Source organism: Pteropus vampyrus, unplaced genomic scaffold, assembly GCF_000151845.1.
Source record: "Pteropus vampyrus isolate Shadow unplaced genomic scaffold, Pvam_2.0 Scaffold123, whole genome shotgun sequence".
In the NCBI taxonomy this organism is placed as follows: Eukaryota; Metazoa; Chordata; class Mammalia; order Chiroptera; family Pteropodidae; genus Pteropus; species Pteropus vampyrus.
Window position 1 is genome coordinate 1,105,534 of NW_011888904.1, and position 23,394 is coordinate 1,128,927.

Here is a 23,394-nt window from a genome sequence, read left to right on the forward strand (position 1 = left end):
CAGTTGTAATAGTAATTTTCTTGCTATGGAACTTACTTTGCCTAAATTTTCTGTGCAATAGATATATAAATATGGATACTATGGCTTTCTTTTTGATAAAAAGAAAAATGTGTGTAATGACTAAGGAATGGTAAAAAGTGGAAGCCACAACAAGCAAAAAAATTGATTTTTAAAATCCACTAGTGATGCAGTTATATGTCATATATTTAGAAATAAAGATGTATACTTTACATTGGTACCTATTTTGAAGTTAAAAAATAATTCTTTTTAACTTTACATGGAAATATATTACGCAGAAAATAGCAAAATGAAACCATGCGTGGGAATGTTCAGTAAAAGTACTTATGAGATAGTCAAGTAGAATTTTTTAAAATTGTAATGCCATTGTCTAATAAGAGAAAAGAAGTTTCACGTCTCTCACTACTAATTTTTATATTAGCCGTCATCTTCATGTACAGAGCAATCAGACGATTGTTCAAAAACCAAGTAATTCTTTCTTTTATTACTAAATTGCTGCAACACAAGAAAAGGTCACATGGTAGAGTGGCATTCTGCCAGTGTATGACAACTCAGTGATTGCGATTTTTCAACCGTATTATTCTGAGGACACTGTGGTAATCAAGAACTATCCATAACTAATGTATAAATAACTGTTTGCTTATCTCTACAGTAATCTAACTCAAATTTTATAGACACAGCAAAAAGCTTATGATAGAAAGTAGGAAATGAATATTTAAAGGTATATTATACATTAGATATTTGTGTGTAAATATGTTTATAAAAATAGTTTGTGTGTGTGTATATATATATATTATATATTATATATTACATATATATATATATATTCTTAAGAACTTTGTAACCTACAAGTTTGTGACTATTATTTAGTACCTAACACGATCTTTGCCTTCTGAAGCTACTTTCTACTTTGTAAAATAGTTTCCTTTTGATCCATGTTGTTCATCTGTAAATCACTGTGTATATGTGACTTTTTTAGTCAGACACATTAGTTTGCATGAATATGACATTCAAATTGGAAAGCCGACCACTAAACAGTCTAATTTCCACACCTTTCTTTAGAAAATTACATAAGACAGTTAAACTTAAAAATCATAATGGATAAAATATTCAGCATAATTGTAACATAGCTACTCTTTTTTTGTTTAATCAGAGATTTTGCCATTAAAAGTTATTTTCTGAATTATTACCATAGCCATAATATTTTTATATGGTATGAATTTTCTTTGAAAGTTTTATAACTACCCTGAGAAATAAATGAGACAGGAACGACTAATCAGGTAAAGAATTGTTTCAAAGTATGTCAAAGACTATAAAGATTTTAAAAAGACTTAGTTCATTCTAACTTTAGGTATGCATATGTGTATGGATATACATATGTGTGTATATACACATTTTTAAGCAAAAGCTATAAATTCACATTTACTTTAAGAATTGCCCTTAGTTGGCAGTTTAATTTATTAGAACCATTAGCATAATATGGTTATTATTTTTAAAATATTTCTGTCATCAACAGTTCTTTTTCTGAGAAGATTATAAACCAATCAACTATTCATAAAGAGCCTGGTTAGGAAAAGTGTCTCTTTAACAGAGTCATACTTCAGGTGTAAAGAAAGAAGATTCATATGTGTATCCACAAGAAAATATCTTCTTGCTGGTTTTTGTTGATGTTCCTATTGTTTTTTTGTTTTGTTTTGTTTTGCAATCACCTATTCTGGTTTCAATAATCCGATCTTTTGCAAAGTTTTTGAGATCTTATTGGATTTTTTAAAGTTGTATCTCTAAAAATATGAAGATGGAGAAGACTCGACTTTTAAGGGGAAAGACATAGACTTTAGATTCTTGACATTTTTTGTTTTGTTTTAATTCCCTTTTTGCTCTATTACATAGAGGAGTGAAAGTTAGCAGCAAGTGTTTAGGTAAAAGATGGTAACAGACATCAGAAATATATAACCACAATGAAGTCTTCCTAAAAGCAGTTGCTATTAAATTGCTTTCTATCATACTACCAAGGTTCAAAGTATTCTTTTAAAAAGTGTTCTTGGTGAGTCTTATTGATTTTGACCACTGCTGTTCATTTATCAGTTTAACTGAGTTATGGCTCTTAATCACATCTTAGTGCCCAAAACTTCTAACCCGAAAAGAAAAAAAAGAGAGAAAACTTTGTTACTGGCTTTCTGACAATGGCAGGGAGTGTGTTAAACCAGTGTAAAATTCAATTAAACTGTCTAGCCAGGTTTTTGAAGCTGAAATGCAGACCCTTTCTGTTAAGCTTCTTATTTTCCTGTGACCGACACCGGTGGATGCTGGGTTATGCCAAAACCAACAGGCTGTAAAGTACCTTGTTTCATGCTCCCAGCTGATCAATATTTTTATTTTCCAGGCTTGCCCAGAAATCTGGAGGCAGTATCACCTAACAGTGAGTAGAAACACCTTTTTTATTTTCCCCAAGACCTAGCCTATTTACCCTTCTCTGAACTGCTGACCATAAAATATAGACAAGCATCTTCTACTGGAAGATAATAAACATCTGAAGAGTTTTTGCACTGAGAGAGCAATAATATACTTTTTCTATTCTCCCCTGCTTACTACTCTACCCTTTATCTTCCTGTTCTTAAAAGATTTGGTTGGTTTTTTATTACTCACATCATTTAATGATTACATCATGTTATCTCTCAGTCTTCCCAGACTACATTCATTAAATTAAAGGGGGGCAAGTATGCTAGGAGCCATAAAAAAAATAATAGTAATCCAGTGTCTTTAAAATGTTGTATTATCTACAGTCCATAAACATATAGTCCACGATATCTTCCATTGTCATTTTTTCTGGCTTTACTGAAATATTTACATGTATATTTTAATAAAGCTAGACATATAGTTAATTCAACTGTCATATCCTTAAGCCCTTCTTGACTTATTCAAAGTATATAAATATGTGCTTAATACCCTTCAAGTTATTCATTCTCTGGTTTCCTTTCATTGTGATTTTAGGCTAAGTAAAAGCAGAAAACAATTTAATATGGAACTGTTGACTGAAGCTCAATATTGTGAAGTCAGTTCATTTGTAACATTCAGCTTTATTAATTTCAATAATTCACCATAGCACTACTAGTCATTTCTATTAGTATATTAATTATGTTGTGTGGAGCAAGAAACAATAAAAATTACTCTTGTAATTATACAGTTATACAGTGTAATTAAAAGCTGCTTCTTAAAGTTTAACATATTAAAAAGTTTTATTTATAGGAAAACAGTAAAAATAGAAAGGGCAAAGTTTTTAAAAAACATGTGTTCTTACTGCTCTCCTTTTATGGAAATCAAAAGTAAACCAATAAATAGACTCATACTACCAATATGTTTGTCAAAGGCCCAAGAAGCAAAGAATCATATCAGATGGTTTGTTTCTACATTCTGTTATCACTGCTTAATTTATTTAAAGATTCTCAGTAGAAAGCTGTAATTCCTCAACTATCCCTCAATCCTAAATTGGATTTTGTTAAAATCTTTAGTATTACCCCCACCAACATACACACACACCCTATATATATTATACATATGTTATAGATATAAATTATATGGCTACATTATATCTATGCTCATGTATCAGTTTTTTTATCCTAACATGGTGAAATCCTTATAGCCTAAACTTGATTGGAATCCAGTCATATATTATACTTTCAAGATCACAGTCGCTCTTTGTATACCATTTTTTTTAATCAGCATTTTTATTAAGTAATAGCCTAATGGATTTGACGTTACATTTCTTCTCCCCCCACCCCCCCACCGCCGAGAATTCCAGTCTTGAAAATTTGAAGGGTGGGAAATACTATTTTAATGACATTCTTTTCATTATCTGCACCTATGTTCTTTTATATAACTGACATAAAAGAATAGAAATTAGACTTTAGCATCAGATAATTGTTTGAAGGTTTATTTAAAATTATAGTTTTTAAAAATCATAAATTGTAAAAAGAATAGTTAGGAAAAAATAAATGTAACAAAATCAATTCCCTTTGGGGGAATTATAATATATTCTTTCTATAGGTATAACAATCACTTTGAAAAATCTATTCGTCTCTGTCTAGAATCCTGATTAATTTTCAAAATAATATTGTAACTATCACATTTCATAATTATCAAGTTTAAATTAGGAATTAGGAATTGGTTTACTATGCAAGTATAAATGCAAAACTTGTATATTTATAAACATGTACATATATATCAATCCATCTAAAATAAAATAGTTAAATAATTATGTATATAGGCAATATCCAAATGTGTGCAATTAGGCAGTATTTAATCCTGAATAAAAGCAAGATGCATGGTGAGTTTAGCCATCTTCAGCTCTTTTACTAGGCGATGGACTGCCATCTATTGACTCATAGTAGCCCTCACACATGAATGTGGTATCAGTCAGAGCAGTGACTGACTAATGAAGCCTGGGTTAGAATTGCTACTGGATATTCATTTAAACCAGTTGTCTTAAAACTCTGGAAATTTCTACACTTACTCATTGATTAATTTCTTTTCTAACCAAAAAGTGTCCATTTCTCACCCCAAAGGGAACTGTTTTTTGTGGGGAGAAATTGATTAGTATATTCAGTTTGGAAATGTTTACAATTGAGAACTTTTCAATTGCTTTTATCTGCCTTCCAGTAAGGAAAACTAGAAGAACATTTACACAGCCTAAAGTTTAGCAACTACAATTTGAGGTCCATCCAAGAATCACTTTCTTTAAAAAGAAAAAAGAAAAAAACTATGGGTCAGATTAAACATATTATTTTTCAAACACATAAGAGAGAGAGTGAAGTTGATTGATATAAGTGGACTTGTGAAACGTTCCAAATCAAAAATTTCTTAAAACACATTCTAAAAGAATATTAGAGAAGAAACATGTTCAGTATTTTCAGCAATTTCATGAGATCAAATAAAGCCTCCTTAATAACTTGTATCTAAATAGAATAGCTTTTTAACTAAACTTGACTAGATTTCACTATGTTAATAAAAACTGACCATCATTCTAAAGGGTACATGCTAATAAAACTCTAAAACACTACCTATATATCCCTATAGATATGTTATCTGACTATGTCAGTTTTCTTGATATATTTTAATAGCTATAGCATTGTCATATAATTAATGACTTTAGATTATCAATTTAGAGATCTTCATGGGAAAAAGAAAAAACTGTGATTTTTATTTAGCAATTAAGTAATTTTTCCAAATAGTTATGTATTTATCTCTTTCAAAAAATATTTAGAAAAAAAATTTAAATCTTCAATAATATAGCACTATTCTTGTATTTTAATTTTTGTTATATTTTTAAATTTTGGTAAAGCTTGACTTTGAATATTCTTTTCCATCTTTCTAGGTAAAATTTCCCTCTATTCAAGAAAGAAAGTCCCTTCCCCCATCCCCAGTCATTTTTAGTCTCATTTATATTAAAAATCCTAGGCCAAAATGGCCACCAACCAAGTTTTTACAACCAACAGAATTTTTAACTAGTAGAGGTTATAATTTGATAGGCTTTGGACATTCATTAATCTTGATTTTAAACTACTTAAAAAAGTACCCAGAACTTTGCAATTTGGGAACCGTATGTGTTAAGAACCAAAAAAAAACCCAAAAAAAAAATACATCTTTTATGTTAAATTTTGCACTTGGATTTCTTTGTGTGCGTTGTTAAACTGTGTTACAACTTGCTACCTTTTATTTTAACTAAAAGTTTAAGCAGAAAGCAAATGCAACCTTTTAGGACGAATTATATGAAAAATAAAATTTTTTATGTAATGTTGAAATGCCTTGAATTCACATTTCACAAAGAAAAATACTGGCTCTCAGGGAAATGCGGGGGAGCAGAGTTTCTGGCTTTCCTTTCTAGCCTGGGAAAGGCTTGTGACCAGAGGTTACTAGTAATTAACCTACCCTCAGTTAGGTCTTACCTGAACTAGTTAGATGCCAGAGTATATCATAGACCATAATTAAAAATACCATTTCATTTTGCCACTCAGTTTCCTCTCCTTACTTGGAAACATCAATTTAGAAATGTATTTTCACAATATGGAAATGAGATTTTTATATGAAACAAGAATGTTACTTTCTAAAGCATTCTATGCTGTACCGCAGAGTAGGTAACCTTAAACGTCAACTTTTAACTTTAACGTTAGAATCATGTTTTATAGTCCAGAAGAAAGGAATGAAAAAGAATTTGATTGTGAGGCTATAGCTATACAAAAGTCTTTATCCTAGAATTGTGATGTAAGATAGGGTGGGTAACAATTTTGTAATTGTCTAATACTAAAATTGATTTTTTAAAAAATAAGTTAAAATGAGAGAGTTTCAAAAAGTCATCCTCAAGCTAGAATTTTTTCTTTTTATGGTGGGGAAAAAAAACCCTCTCTCTCTTAATAGGATATCCAATGGGAGTCCTAAATATCTATCTATCCTTAGCTATATAAACAGAACTGCAAAACCCACAGGAACCCCATTCACATGGTAGATATCAACTGATAGGTCTTTCGTGTGTGTGTGTGTGTGTGCGCGCGCGCGTGTGTGTAAGAAAATGAAATTTGTTACATGCTGTATTTTAAATAACTCCAAAATACAGAGAGAACTAGGCCTCTATTTTGGAATTACTTAAATTAACTTTTTCTTTGTACCATTTTTTGAGGCCTGGCATACAGATTATCCTAAACTAACACTTTGATAAATTCATTTATTTTCGTATTTTAGTTCACTCTGCCAGCTTCCTTAAGAACCAGGAGTACTCTTATTTAAATTTGTAGTTTTTTGTTCCTCTCTTTATCTGGTGTCACTATTTCAGTGTTTTGATTGGTTAAGTGTTGCTATTGAGATACTATATCTCTTTCAGATTTTCAGTTTAGTTTTCATTAAAAATACTCTTAGTACTAAAACACTCCTGAGGTGAATGTAATGGTGCTCTGATGATTCAGAAGGCACATGACTGTTTTGTAGTACCTCAGGGTCATCTTTCCATTGTAGTACTATAAAATAAATCAGACTGCTTTATATTTAAAGTTCCTTGGTGTCTGAATAAAAAGAATTTTCTGAATAAGCATTGATAACTTTGTTTCTAATACTCCATCTGTAATAACAGATAGAAAATACATTTGAACTGTGACTAAAATTTGTAAAGATTTTTCAAATGGAAATTTTATGTGAATATTTTTATATTTATTTAAATACCATGTTCTTAAAGAATTTAGTGTCAACATTTTGCTAGTAATTTTTTACATCAGTCTTCACCTTGTTTTGAATTTAGTATAAAAAATAGTAATTACTACATTTACAGAGTAGGTCAACTAATTTTTTTTTTGTTAATCTTTATTTCCACTGGCATGTTGGGCCACATTTTGCCAGAACTTATCATTGGAAGCAATTGGAAAATGCAATTTCAAAGCAAATGAAACCTGGAATTATCAATCTCAATAAATGAGATTCATTTAAAAATAAATACAATTTGCCAAATCATCAAAAAGCAATTTTCTAAAGCTTCTGTAACAAGAAGGGGAAGAAAGTGAATGTTGTGAATTATAAATGCACATGTTATTTTTCCTCTCACAGTGTTTCCTCAGACATTTAGACAATTTGTATACAAACTTATTTTTGAATGGGAGTAGAGTAAAATTATTTAGATTTAGATATAATTTATTTCTCTGTATTGGAGCACATGGGAGAACCTTTATATTTCCTTCTTTTCAAAGAAATATTGAGGTGTCATCCCCTTCAGAGAGATTCTCAACATATTTGATTTTCAAGATTTTAATGAAAAAATTAATTTGTTTTAAATGGGAAATCAATATGGCATATTGCAAGCAGGTTTTTTTTTCCTTGTGTTAATATATTTAAATACTATCAGTGCTTTATGACAATAATTCTAATCTAGATTTAAGTATTTCAGATAAGTAATGAAAAGTATGCAGCATTCACACAGTTTAGAGAAGATTTATTATAAATGTTTTGTCCTAGAAGCAGCTGTGGTTTTGCCACCTTCTAAATCTCTCTGATGTCCTAATTACCCATCATGGCGATTTCTGTTCATTTTTTAGGTGGTACATGTTACTCAATAAAACTTATTGAACCTGAAGCTCTATTATCAACAGTAACTTCCTTTCTTCATTTGAACAAAAAATTTCTTGGTGCTTTTTTCTATATGAGCTTCAAGTTTTACTTCTATTTGAAAAACTTAAAGAAATACTTGTTGTAGTCTTTACTTTCTTATCTGTTAACAAGTGTTTCTCCTGAGGATGATAAAAAGATGGAAAATTACATTTGGACTCTTTACTATCCTTTTCTCTCTTTCCCAGGTATGTTCACCTTTACTTACAAAGGAATTATATAAGGGCAATTTCTTCTTGATAGTTAAATTTTGTGGTAATTAATTCCATTTCTAAGTACTTATAATTTTAGTATACATAACTTTTTAAAATCTTTTCCTTCTCAAAAAACACATAAATTATTCATAAAATCCCAAAGAAAACTACATTTTTTTACTTGTAACCCTGCACTTTTAAATAGTGCCCCTGTTATGACAAAATGAATATAAACAAGTAGCCTGAGAATTTTCAGAATTCATGCAGTTTAACACTGCATAGTATCTGACTGTCTAATAAATTATAGTTTAAAAATCTGAAATGTTTAATGGTGCCTGTTCTTTGTCATGTTAACCAGACATAATGAGCATAGAAGTATTTTGTAGAATAAATTTAGCATATTTGAGTGATTCTTTTTCGTATGTACTTTGAACAGGTGATTCATTCCATTCCTTAAATAAATATATTCCAGATTTTTGAGCTTTTCATAATCTTCTCTGGATATTTCAGTGAAAGAATAAAAGTAAATAAAGTATCCTGGACCATGTGTGATATTTGTGTTAAAACATTCCTCTTAGTAGTCATGCATGTGAATGACGTGGTAGATTACAGTTAATGCCTGACAGGTCTTAAGTATTTAGGAATCACTTAGATACAGTCATGATCAGCCATAAAGTCAAGGGTTTTGGTTAATCTTTTAAATAATCTGCAGGAAAAGACTCCTGAAAGAACCCCTTGATTGTGGGCATGAACAATCTTTCTAAACTAGTGTTATATTTCCTGTTATGGTATAAACTGCAGTAGTTAAATTGAATTAAGTTATGGTTTTTAAAACCTAAATCTCGACTAAAAGTTAATGAATTATTGATAAAAATCAGTCAGATTTTATTGAAATTCATTTGCCATTGCTCCCCACGTACCAGAAAGTCTTAAAAGTTATGTTTTTGTACATTTATAAGGATTTTCTTCCAGCTGTTTTGAGCTCAGCAATGGTCCTCCAAGACCAACAACTCTGGGTTTTTAAGAAATATCAAAAATATTATATGGAGAAAAATGCTTTGTGTTTAGAGAGCATTTAACCAAAAAAAAATAATATCTTTGGAATTAAAGTAGACCTTCACCTTAATTAGTATACTAATACACTATAGATCACATTTCAAAAACAAAAATTCTTCCATGATAGTGTTCAGAAATGCATATTAGCTTTGTAAAAAATTCACACATGTAAATCAATTGGTAATAAAGCTACCCCATTATTTTCATTACTTTTTTTCAAAAATCACATAGCATCGAATCTGTTAGATTATAAGGTCATCTTTATAATTTTGTGATATGTTCATGTCTATAAATACCCATTCTACATAAATATTTTTCCTTTAAATTTATTTGTGGATTACCCTACTTGCCTTTTCAGTTAAGGGGAACTAAGTTGGGGATAGTTTCTTAAATTTGTTTAAACGATAAAATCTCAATTTTGTCTTTCTTGGGTCTCTCACATTTCCTTTCTTTATAGTTATGCCACATTTCTTCCTCATTTTACTGAAGTCCTTAGAAAAAAACATTATAAAATTGGGCTGGAAGGGCAAACTTATTTCTGAGGAAATTACTAGGGTACGTTTTTTATCATAAGGAAAAGAATGCCAGCTTTGGGGTTAGACATTGGTTCACATTCAGGTTCTTTCATTTACTAGATGTGCAAAACCTAATCAAAATATTTATCTTCTAAAATCCCCAGTTTCTTCATCTGAAAAATGGGGATAGCGCCTTCTAGGTTGTTGTAAGTATGCAGTGAGATGATAAATGTAAAGTATTTTGCACGGTACCTGGCAAAGAGCCTATGTTCAACACTGAGCTCCAATACAGCAAACCCATAAACGCCTCACACCTGTAGAGATGGCCTCTGGGCTAACAGCCCAAACTCAGATTATTATAATGTCTTTTGAGAAGACTGTCGTTTGCCTAAGATAAGGAGATTCATACTGACCTCTTTACTCTCAGTCTCATAAAAATGTTTCCTTGTTATAGTCATTAAAATACAAGCAGTATCTTATTAACAAAATTATTTACTTCAGTTTTCATTTTTTAATTATGTTTGTCTTCTCTAGATAGGTACATGAGTAACTTTTAATTAAATACAGCAAATTATTTTCTTAATTTGATTTGCTTAAAAATCATAAAGACATTTAAGAGTAGATCACAAAATTTTTTAGGCTTCTTCCTCTCTTAATAGAAATGACTATAAAATATGTGCCATATAAAGATATGATGATATCATATTGAAAAAATATATTAAGTTAATGAATAATTCTTAAATGGTAACTTCAGTGTCATCTGAATATAGTTATCTGTCATAAGCAAATGAAATTTCATAAATCTTTCCTTCCTTTATAAATAATGAGCATAATATGAAATTGAATAATTCTCACACACATACACATACACACACCAATGATGATACTTTCTGCTAGGGATAGAGGGTTTATGTTAATCAGATAAGGAATGAAACAAATAGCATATTAGTTTTTTGCACTTCAGGTAAAACTGCTCAATGTTTTCATATGATTGATGCCAGAAACTCTACTGATTTCACAGCAGAATGTTGAGTTATAAGAGCTTGGTCAGTTGTTTTGCAGACACCCACCCATATTCTCATATAGGTACAGAAAAAAAGGCAACACAAAATTAAGCACTTTCTCAGTGCATGCGATTTGTATTCTTTCAAAGAGCATTCCTATTCCATTTTTGTTATTTATTTTAAGACAAGCAGAAGCTAAGATGGAGCATATTGTAAAAGCGAAAAAGGTCTCTTTTAAATAGGTCCTTACAGCTGTGGAATTCCCTGCCTTTGTGACTGATGGTTAAGTATTTTTCAGTAGAGTAAGCAGGGTTGGGTTTGGTTGGGGAGGGGGAGTGGGGAGTACTGTAGAGTATAAGTCATGTGGAGTTATGGTAAAAATAAAAATCTTGGGGTTTATTTGGGTCCCCTGTGTATAGACTAATAAATATAATAAAGCTACAGTTCTATTATTCTACAGTTTTTCAATTATGGTTTATGTACAATTGTACGTAAAATATATAAGCAGATTTGAATATGTTAAGGACTTCCTATGGTCGGAGGATGTATATTAATGTGCATTCTGTGTTTTATAGTCCACCCCAATAAACATTCACATAAAATATCCATGGATTCACGCATGTATGTGTTCTTTTCTGTCCCTTCCCCCCAACATCCTGTCTCCACGCCCCCCTCATCTCCACCCTGCATCAAAGCTTGTGGTCCTTTTCCATCCGTATACTAAAAGGTTCTTTGTAAACCAGGCCATTTGTCCATCATTGTTTGGGATCCAAACAGTGGTAAGATACCCTGTCACCGATCCCGCGTGCTATGAATGGCAGCTCCTCTCCGGACAATTGGCGGAGGGGACGAGAAATATTCCTGAGAGGATTATTTAACCTTTCAATTTAGAGGGCACAAAGCCTGGCTGATTAATGAACTTTCTGATGGGCGCTGATAAGCGGATCTATTTCTTTATTTCCCCTAAAAGTGATTCCTTCTCCTGTCCATATTACTATAATCTTAAACATAAAATGTGGCAAATAGATTAAAAAACAGCACTAAAGAGTTTATCTAGCTGGCAAACTGAAGGAGCTAAATTAAAATTGGTAATGACAGCAGTGGCTCAGCCTCATATATGGTTTTTAAATGCACTGTGTATTTTGAAGAGACTTATTCTCCAGTGCGCCTGGTAATGACTGTTTTTGGTGCACAGTCTGGGGCTGGCTTCTGTTATCCCCACCCCGCCCCCTCCCCCCAAAAAATGAGTTGTGTTATCTGGATGGCTGCAGACACATACGCATCCCCCTTTCTCACTGCATGGGCAGACAAGGTCGATAGCATTACAAGGTATTTGTGGCAGTGCTTGTTTCAGTTTTCAGAGCTGCCAGTTTCCAGGCGGATTTGAATTACAAAAGAAGAAGCTGGCATGAAAATTGAAAGGTTTTATCGGCTGGTCTGAAGCCTCATAGCACATTGCTTATTTATGCAGTCCATTTGCACCAGGAAATATAAAAAGGAAATACATTTTTAAAATAAGGCCATAAAGACCCAGATATGTTTAAGATGGCAAATAAAATATAGATACCTATAATATCTTTCCAGGAAACGATTTTCACTTAATGTTGCACATTACTTCAGAAGAGCATTTATGTTGCTGTCATAAATTTGTGCATTTGTGTCACTATGTAGGTAGTCTCTGGGGATTAAGAAGGAAGCCTTTGCTAACTTACTTTAAAATTAAAATAGACGGAGGGATAGCTCTGCAGTTTGAGAGCTGCATTGGAAATATTTAAATAGGGTGGTAAATTAAACTTAAACTAACATTTTTGCATTCCATGTAAAATTAGCTATGGCCCAGTGAATAAATGCCACTACCTTTGGAGAAAATTGGGATGCTTTTAAGCCATGAAGATTTGGAGCATTCAGGGAGTGAATTACTGTGATCCTTACTGTCTTGCATATGTTCATTGTTCTCCATTTACTGGGGTTTTCTTGTGTTGTTGGGTTTTTCTTTTTGGGGCAGGGTTCATTTACAAAAAGAGAAATCAATAAGTTTAATAGCTTCTTTTTATAAAACTTGTGTCTCATTTCTTTTAGTCTTCAAATCTTTTGCCTTTTAGATGTTGCCTAACAATGTCGGTAATATATTATCTTTTCACTGTTGGGAGTTATACCAGCAATTTACCTCTATTCATATAACTTCAGGGTAGTTTTGACTTATTAAAAAAGACACTTGTGCAATCCCTTACACTCTTGGTTACACAAAATGAAGATACAAGTATACAGATGTACAATACTGCAAAGCCTTGGGTAATTAATGGTTTTACCACTGGTTATTTGTAACCTTCAGCCCACTGGTTTGTAAACTTAGGAGTAGCCAAAAGAGAGGTATGGGGGAAATTATGTGTACATAGGAAATATCAAATCAGTAAAGCAACACTCTTTATTCTGTTGCAATTCAGATGAACACTGTTTTAGAACCCATTTTCCAATAAAGCAAATTACTCTCAGCTTAACCATGAGAGATGCAATTTTTTGCAATTTTCATTTTCACCAGTGTCTGGTACCTTTTTCATGTTTTCATGACCTGGACTAATTACTTCATGTAGTTTTTTTTTTAACAGAGAAAATATCAAAAGCGTACACGTCTGCTGCATGCTAATGATGTGCTGTACATTTTTTCATGAATTTTCATAAGGATTTTTTTCTACGTAGCATGTGTGGCTTAATGATGTAATCACCCGATAGACTAGAAAATGCTCCAAAGAAGACGTTCCGGTCTGTTGTGTACATAATACATGTTTCAGAAATCTGCCTAATTAAGGAATTACCCGATGGAGCAGGAGTCTGTTGGGTACATGGCGTCATTTTTTTTAACACATAGAAAATCTAGGTGTATCATTATATAAGGTGCTTTTAATTGCATTTTAGAATTGGGGAAAATTAGTAGCAATATCCACTGGAATACAGTTGAATTTTTTTCACTGAGAAAAAAAGCAAAGCTTAAAGAATTTCATAAAGGAAGCTTTGTTTCAAAATAATTTCAAAGCCTTTAGCTTGGAAAGAAAAATTCCTCCCAATATTCGTCAAAGGGAAGTAATACTGTGAATATTTGCCAGAACACTGTGCAAATGGAAGGCTTTGTCCAAAACCATGGTTGGAATAGACCTGGAGTTCAGATCCCCAGGTACGAAGACCCACCCCTGAAAAACACTGAAAAGGGAGGAGCATCATTTGTATCTTTGGTCACGTGGGATCATCATTTTCGCCTTCTCACAGACTCAGCTTTGGTTCAGTTCACTGCAACTGTTTGTCCAACTTTTAAGTTTCTTCTTTTGATTCCTTTAGGCCCCAGATGTGATTTTTCTTGATTATATACCGGTTACCTTTCCATTGGCACTTATATTGTAAACAATACCAAAGGAGAGCATAAAACTAAATAAAACACTTAGAAAACTATATCTGACCTCTAGAAGAAGCAGTAAAAATAATATCTTTAAACAGGAGAAGAAGTATATATTTAATTCAAACTTCTGTTCTGCTTAAATGTCAAATTCATACCATTAGGTTCCTTCTTCAACTAATGGACTTTGACTATGACGGCAAGCTTTTGGTGTGGGGTAACATTTCTTTAGAAATGTTATTTGATTACTTGGGTTAGGTTTTTTTTTTTTAAATATATGAATGCAGGAGGCTTGTGCTATTAGTGAGTTTATTGAAAGAATAAGTCGATTGGAAATACTCTGAAAGAATAGGTTCTCAAGCATGAAAAGCATGTGAATTTAAGAGGTGTAAGTACAAATGTAACTTGTTCAGAAAGACTGGAATTAACGCTCAGTACTTTACTCAATGTTACATTTGGTCGTGAATACATTTACCTGAGGTATTTAATATATTTACTTTTTAATATATGTTCATATAACAAATTGGATTAATAAATAAAAACATATAGTCTAGTCTTTAAGCATGTGTATGATTATAAAAAATAAGTCCATTTTGCGGTCACAAGAGTAGAAAATTCCCTTTAATTAGTGAAATTGATTACACACCCTATATAATAATGAGCTTCAACAAGATGCAAGCCCTCGTTGGATCAAAGTCAGTTTAGATAAGGACAGCTCAAGGTCACAGAGGGAGATGCCCAGCAGGTTCATTTGCATAAAAAATTACTGTTAGAAATAGGACACTGAGGCAGCTCTGGCGTTTTGATCTCTTGGCCTTTGTCATGGAGATTCCTAGTAGTGAAGGGAGTAAGGCCAGTGTCCCAGATAATGATTAACTGTTTTAATGGCATTCATTCATTCATTCCGCACTAACTACTCATGCAGAAAAAAGGGTTATGTAAAATGACATTAGAAGAAAATCATTTGTAATCGTTGCATCGGGCTGCACTTTGAGGAGACATTAGGAGTAAATCCGTGGCGTGGTAGGCTTATGCTTTATCTTCTGATATTTACTGAGTTTACTGGTGCATGAAAAGCTTTCAGCAAGAATAGCAGATGGGATGGACCTTTCATAGGTAATGCTATCTATCAGGTTATTACTTCTATATATTGATAGTAAAGTAATCTCCAAGATATCACCCTACAAATATAGATTATTTAAATGTTTGTACAAAAAAAAAATAAAAAGAGCTGCTTTCATAAATAGTTCATTTGGTATCCATCAGGTCAAATAAAGTCTTTAGATAAATTTTTAACTTAAAAAAGTTCTATAAAACTACATTCGTTCCCTGCGTTTAACTTTTCAACCACAGTACAGGCAGGTATGACAGAACCCTGAACTTAGAGCTACTCAGTTGACACATTCTGCTTTAAATTGGACCTTTACTGTTAATTAAAAATAAAGACATACTCCAAGGCAGAAGTATTGAGTCACAGATTTATATTTCTAACACTTTAAATAGTTTTAAGATTTTTGTTAGATCATAGTATGAAAATTTGTCCATTGGAAATTGTTATTGAGTTTTCACTACTGTATTCTAATACAGAAATGTTCTCTAATTAGGTAAGATCTAGGCTGATTTCATTCCTATTAAGTCCTGGTACATGATAGTTTATTAAAATGAGAGTACGTAGATAGCGTTTGTCGTGTCATTTACTAATTAATTATTGTGAAACAGTTTAGAATGTCGTAGCACAATATAAATACTGTTGCTGTTTTTATTAGTAATAATGGAAGTTTTTAACTAGTGAGATTTATTCAGATGAACAAACATCGAAATGTTTGTGCTTCATCTGGGGTCATAAATGAACAGTGGGGCTAAATTTGAGGCTTTTTGAATGAGATTACTTTAAAATAAAATAAATTTCAACATGAACCATGCTTTTAAAATCTCGATTAAAAAATATCTCTTTATCCCTGATACTGTTAAGACTGAATTCTTGTTCTCTGTATTACTAACTCCTTCCTGATTCTGCCAGAACATGCACCATACTCTCAATGTTAAGTAGGGGAAACACTTAGGAAGTTGTGTTAATTTATTCAGGCTTTTTAATATATCAAAGCATAATTTTACAGGTTGTCTTTTAGTGACTAAAATGTATTAGATGCTCACTATGGGCCATGTACTTCATATATGCATTACCTCATTATTCATTTATTAATATTTAATGAACTACTACTACAAGCCTGTCCCTCTTCCAGGATCTGAGGTACAACAGTGGACAAAACAGAAAATCCCTGTGAGACAAAACAAGTAAAATATATAGTATGTCAGATGCCATGGAGTTAAAAAAAAAAAAAAAAAAAAGACAGCGAAGCAGGATAGAAAGCACCAGTTGGAGAGAGCTAGCTATTTTAAATACGATGGTCAGGAAGGCCTTACTAAGATGACATTTAAGCCAAGGGATGAAGGAGTATGCCATGTTTATCTGGGGGAAGAGTGATATAAGCAGACAGAACTGCATTGGGACTACCAGTAATTCATCAAACTTGGGCAATAAAATAAAGTCAGAGAAATTCCATAAAGCTTTTGCTCTGTGTCCTCAATCAGTAGCAGAGATTTTCAGCACCTTTAAGTGCTGAAAGCACCTTTATTGGCTGCATAACTCATTTCCACTCTCTAAAATTTTGCAGTCTTTCACATCTACTCATTCAGCACCTATTTATTGAGCAGTTACTATGTTCTAGGTCAGGTGTTGGCAAACTTCTCTAGTGAAGAGCCAGATAGTAAATATTGTAGCTTGGCAGGCCATATGGTCTCTTTCATAATCTGCCCCTGTAGCGTGAAAAGTAGCCACTGATAACCTGTGCCTGGCTGTGTTCCAATAAAACTTTACTTACAGACACTGAATTTTAAATTTCATGTAATTTTTATGTGTTGCAAAATATTTTTGATTTTTTTTTATTCGTTTGAAAATATAGGAACCGCTCTTACCTTGTGAGCCATATCGAAACAGGCAACAGGCCAGATTTGACTTGTGGGCCGTAGTTTGCCAACATTTATTCTAGACTCTTGGCATAAGGGTACATAGTGGACCAAACAAAGATTCCTGCCCTCATGTACTTTCCATTCTAGCAGTGGGGAGGCAGATAAGAAACATAATAACCAGTTTAGTACGTTAGAAGGTGAAAAGGGAAAGGGAGATAAGGGACACAGTGGCAGTATTAAATAAAGGTGGCTTTTACTCTGAGAAAAGATGATGGGAGTGAACCACTGGACAGCTGTGTAGTAGCGTGACTTTCCCTGTGCTCTGTACTCTAAAGAGAAACCAGAATTGCTGTGGGAGTATAGATGGCCCCTCCCATGAGGAAGTCTCTATTTGTATCCATACCTATCAAGTCAAGTTCTCGAGTCTGGATATCCCTGCTAATTTGGTTCTCACCAGCCCCCGCTCATCATTACTTCCCAATTCATCTTGTCCTTTTGCATAGGATTTGAGCCAATGGAATCTCTTTTTCAAGTGGAATAAACATAGCATATTGTCTTTCTCATCAATGAATCTAGAAATCTTGCATCAGAGATAAATTGCCATGTATTTGCACAAACATAAATAGAAAAATTTATAAACACATCAGTTTTTTAGAGAACATTTATTCGGGAGTGTGTATTGTTCTTTCTTTTTATCATCAGTTTTAGTCTACTAACAGTTGCCACCTAGTTATTGAGCACCTACTGTTAGCTTCAAACTACCTTTTCATGTCACTTAAAATAAATGCAATGCTCAAAATAAATGCAACGCTCATCACCCTGATTTATAAAGCCCTAAGTGATCTGACCCCTCTCCACCTCTAGAATCTCCTCTTCTCCTGCTTTTCCTTCACCCACCACACTTCCAAGTTCACAGACGTTTTTCGGATATTGAAATATGGCAAGCTTATGCCCACTTTAGGGCTTTGCACTACTTGTTCCCCATGCCTTATGCCTACAATACCATTTCTTGAGTCACCAGATACTTGTTTTTTTCTTCAATACCACCCCAGTGAGAGTTTCCCCAAAACTCATTCACTCTCATTCCCATAACTCTATTTTGATTGCCTGCATGCCATTTATTACTATCTGACGTGTGTGTGTGTCTGTGTGTCTGTGTGTGTGTCTATCTTCTACCATGGAGATGTAAACAGTGTTTTTTGTCTTGCTCACTTCTCAGTTACCTAATTGTAGAACACTAATTGGTGTGTATTAGGTACTCAGTATCTTTTTAATAAGTTAATGGGAAAATACATGCATATGCTCATGCCATGTGCCCAGCACTGGTAAATGTCACTGATAGAGGCATCCTTGGACTTATATTCTGCTCTACTTGTCCCCTTCCCTCCTCCTATACATAGTCTAGTTTCTTGAAAAAGTCATCTATGTTCTATTCTTCAGCATCTTTGTACTTGAACCCATTACAATCTGACTTGTGCCTCTACCCCTCAAATGAAACTGCTCACAACAGTTTTCAGTCCCAGACAACTTCCTGATTGTTAAGTCCAGTGGATTTCATCATCTTCATCTGTAGCTTTTGACATCTTCATCCTTGAAACATTATCTGTTCTACTGTCACATCCATGACACCATTTCTTTTGGTTTTATTTCTTTCTCTTAAACTACATGTGCTCACGGTTAGATTTTGTGTCACATCAAATAACATAGTTACCTTTTCAGATGGAAAAATCATTTCTGCTTAATAATTTTTTGTCTTCCTGGTACCCTACTGTCTGATCTAGTTTGTAAACCACTGTAATGAGTACATGCTTATGTGCATACTTGTTAAAACTACGCTTAATGACTTTTAGCTAGTCTTAATTCATGAACCACATTTATTTGTTGGAGAATATAAGACATTTGTTAGTTGTGTTTTTTTATTATATCTCAATTAATAATAGCTGAGGTTGTAAATTCCATTTTGTAGAGTATTTGTAGTCATTTTCAGCAGAAAAGATCTTTCAGATTATTGTCATCCTCCAGTATTCTATTTTAGGAAATAGGAGCTAAAAGTAAAGTTGTTTGAAGATTTCTATAACCTGTAAATTATTTTCCTATGTCAAGAAAATAAAACCTCCACAAACCACCTGTTAACTACACTAAACAACAACAAAATTAGTTGGCAGGCCAGTATTTTCGTTTTATATAGGATCCGAATAAAGAACTTTAGAAATAAACTTACCCAAGTTTATTCTCATTCTTCGGATCTCAAAACAACAAGCAAACAAACAAACAAAATGGGGAAAGGGTGAGAAGGGGGATTAGGTTTTTCTCCTTTTATTTAAAGCCCCTGATGCCTCAGGGGTTTTGCTCAATCCGTCTTCTCCTTTCTCTCCTCTGGTTTCAACTTCTCCATCTCTGCTAGCTTTCACACGGTTCAGTTCTCTCCCATGCTAATAACAAACTCTACCAAATCCCCCTACTAAGTACTGCCCCATCTTATTCTGCCCCTTCTTAAAATCATCATATGTACGTACTGTCTCCTTTTCTACAGCTTCTATTCCATTTTTTAACATGTCTGATTATGAATAGTAATATACGTGATAGAAAGTACATTAAATGTGTACAAGTTAATAAATTAGTTATGGAACACACTCAAGTTATATAACACCACTATGTTCAGGAAATAGAAAATTGCATCTATCCCAAAACCCTCTGTGCACTATTCTCTCCCCAATGAAAGTAACCACCATCCTGGCTTTTGTGGGTAATCACTTCCTTGCTCTTCTCTATAGTTTTACCACATTGGTATATGCATCTCTTCACTCTTCCACTCATTGCCCTGTACTCTTTCCACCTTCCCAGTGATTCCATAATTCTCACAATAAGTTATCCATGAACAATTGCCAAATCTAACAGGTTTTTCTCAGTTCTAATCTCACTAGGACTCTCTACTATAATTGACCCTGTAGATCAGTTCATCCTTCTTGAAACTGTTCTCTAAGGTCTGTGATGACATTCTCCTGTGGCTGTGCATCCTTTATCCTTTCTTCTCTGCCCCTTAACTGCTGTTATGCCCAGGGTACCTGCCTTAGCTCGCTACTGCTCATACATACTGGCTAGGGCGATCCTGTTCACTCCGGTCATTTCAGCCTCCATTATTCAGTGGATCACTTTCAGATCTCATCCTCAGTTCAGACGTGTTCCCTAAACGTTAACCTTACGTAGACGACTGCCTGATGGACATCTCCACCTAAACACTCAAAATCCGAGACAGACTTCATTATCTTTCCCTCTAAATTGTCTCCTCCTCCTTTTCCTACCTTTGCTGAATTAGTTGTTGGCACCACTACTCACACAGTTCACCCAAGTTACAAACCTGGAAAGCATCCTGATTTCTCCTTTCCCTCATTCGCTGTATCTCTTTAGTATTCAAGTGATACCAGTTTTATTTCCTAATGTATTTCCCAGATCTGTTTCCTTATCCTTATTACTCTTGTAGTTTAGGTCCTCATCACCTCACCAGAAATTCCTAAAATGTGGTTATGATTTTCTTCTAACCTTTAATAAACTCTCACAAATATTCACGTTACAGACCAAACCCGGACCACCCAAAAAGCCGAAGACCCCTTCTGGACAATCAGCCTTAACGTATTGCTACAATTGCGGTCAAGAAGGCCATTACGGACACGTAAGTCGAAGTGGCATTTGGGCATAAAGCACTCTGTTGTTCAGGGAGTGGTTGCTAAAAGATGAACTCAAAAAGAATATACGTCTGAATGCTTACGTTTTTATAAACTAACATCCTGAAGTAGCAATATATTTTCAGCTGACTTATTTTTCCCATCCCTGCCAGAGTCGCAGATCTGTCAGAGCATGTTCCTCTAATTGTTTTAAATATATGTGAATAAGTTAGGCTAAGACAAATACAGCTTATCAAGTCAATCAGACAAGTAATAGTAATCAACAGAATGGTCACAGTTCACATGAGTGCTTACGATTACCCTTACTCTGAAACAGCCAAATCATGACTTTAGATTTTCAACATAGTTCTGCAGTATCTCCAGTTTTCTGAAGTACCATGTTCAGTTAAATCTTCATCACTCACAAGTAAACTGTGACACTCACTAGTAGAAAGACAGAGGTGCTGTATCATCAACTAGCCGGCCTCTTTGACAAATGTCCACATTCCCTATCCAGCCTGAGTTTCCCCTAACCCCAACTGCAAGGGCCAAACTCTCTGTGCTCTAGATGCTGAGATCTCAAAACAGAAAGAACTTCTTGCTGTGAGGTGGGACTGAGGCTCCTAACTAGTTGTCTCATTAAGTGTGAAACAGCAGCAGCTCACTCCAGAGACAGGCTGCAATAAGAATAGACTCAGAGCCCATACATCTGGGAATCCTAAGGTAGAGGGAGAAAGTCAGTGACACAAGCAGGAGAGAATGCCTATAGAGAACTGCATTCCCAGTCTCCAGGTAGACTCATAACAGTCTAGAAACCAAAATAACCTAATATCCAATCAGATCTGACGACAGGAGGTAGACAGCATACAACGGTAGAGAGTCCTCAAAATGGATAGGGGTGTGAGCGGTAGGAGAGGGTGGTATCACAGGTCACATCTTGCATTCTGACCGTGGCATTTCACTTGTGCAGACTTCAGGGCTGGAGCTCTACAGTGTGGTGAGAGAGAAAGGCTGAGAAAAAGTGCTGGACAGAGTCCATCAACAGATCAGGTTTATCTTCCACATTGTGGCAGTAAGACTGTGGAGTAAAGGGGAAGAAAGCTAGGACAAAGTTCTGATCCTCATTTCTACTTTTTGCTCTGCTACTGATTTAACCATGTGATTTGAACGACCCACTTTTTCTCTCAGATCTCCAGTTTCTTTATCTCCAAAGCAAAGAAGTTGTAGAGAAAGATCTCTCGCCACTGACGTTTGGCTGCTGCATTCAATGTGATCAAATCCATAGTGTGGTAGTAAAGATGGAGAGACCCCACCATGTACCTGCTTCCCTTCTATAGAACTCACATTGAAAACCTAGTTAGAGAATACTTTTTTTTTTTTTTTTACAAAACTATCATTTCGAGACCTTTTACTGCTCTCTACATTCCTTCTTGTTGCCAAAATTCAGATGTAGCCAATACTGTTTAGGGAACATACTCACATAAGCAGTCCACTGCCACGCAAATCACATAGATGTACGGTTTATGCTTGCTTGCCTCTTTAGAGCAGAGGGGTATAATTTTAGCATTTATGTTTGTTCAGTTAAAGAAAAACAATTATAGTTGAACACATACGGCTTATTAGTCACTCCTGTTAATGTAGATAGGAAATATATTAAAAGCATTTGGAATTTATCCCTGAAATCTAGAGTTAGATCATTTTTAAATTATAATAAAGCAAATTTGGCAGCCTCATTGCTGCCATAGATGAAGAACTCTAGATTATCCACACTAATGAAGAAGATCAGTGGTGTGGCTAATCCAGAATAGTAGATAAATTATATAGCCAACTATCCATTGTCTGTGCTAATGGAGGGGACCAGCGATGTGGATAATCAAAATACAATTTACATTTAGCTTTGGAAAATATTTACAATACTGTATAGCTCTGTATAGTCACATCAGTCTAGACTATACAGGATCCAAAAAGGAGACTATGCAGGTCACTAAAGATGTCCGAGGACCGCTCCCCTTCAGTTTCAGAAATTCAGCTCTATTGATGTTATTGAATAGCTTCTTCGTGTGAAAGATATTGTGAAGTGAATGTGGCATCATCCTTCCCTAACTCTACTCACTCCCTAATTGGGGAGGCAGGAACAGTCTCAGGCAGCTCCACAGGAGATAAACTGCTGCAGGAACTGATGGTCACTGTATAGTGAGACTACTTCAGGAGGATGTGAAAGGTTGAGTGGGACCCTGGCAGTATGTCAGGATCTCTAGTACCTTGTGTAGTTGTAATTTGCTCTTGGTATTTTATGGTTAGAATCTGTCTTAGTCCATTCAGGCTGCTCTAAACAAACTACCATAGACTGGGTGGCTTATAAACAAGATACATTTATTTTTCACAGTTCTGGAGTCTGGGAAGCCCAAGATCATGGTTCCCACAGATTCGGTGTCTGGTGAGGGCCTACTT

At 34.1% G+C, this 23,394-nt stretch overlaps 1 protein-coding gene across 2 annotated transcripts in view; it reads left to right on the plus strand.

Annotated features, from left to right (window-relative positions):
• Window positions 1–23,394, plus strand: part of ZCCHC7 (zinc finger CCHC-type containing 7) — a 189,931-nt gene that overhangs the window by 161,314 nt on the left and 5,223 nt on the right. For both annotated transcript variants that reach the window (XM_011366207.2, XM_023534217.1), the window contains 2 exons: window positions 2,402–2,437; window positions 20,856–20,951. In XM_011366207.2, coding sequence (XP_011364509.1) covers window positions 2,402–2,437; window positions 20,856–20,951 — 132 coding nt within the window. The remainder of the gene's footprint in view (window positions 1–2,401; window positions 2,438–20,855; window positions 20,952–23,394) is intronic.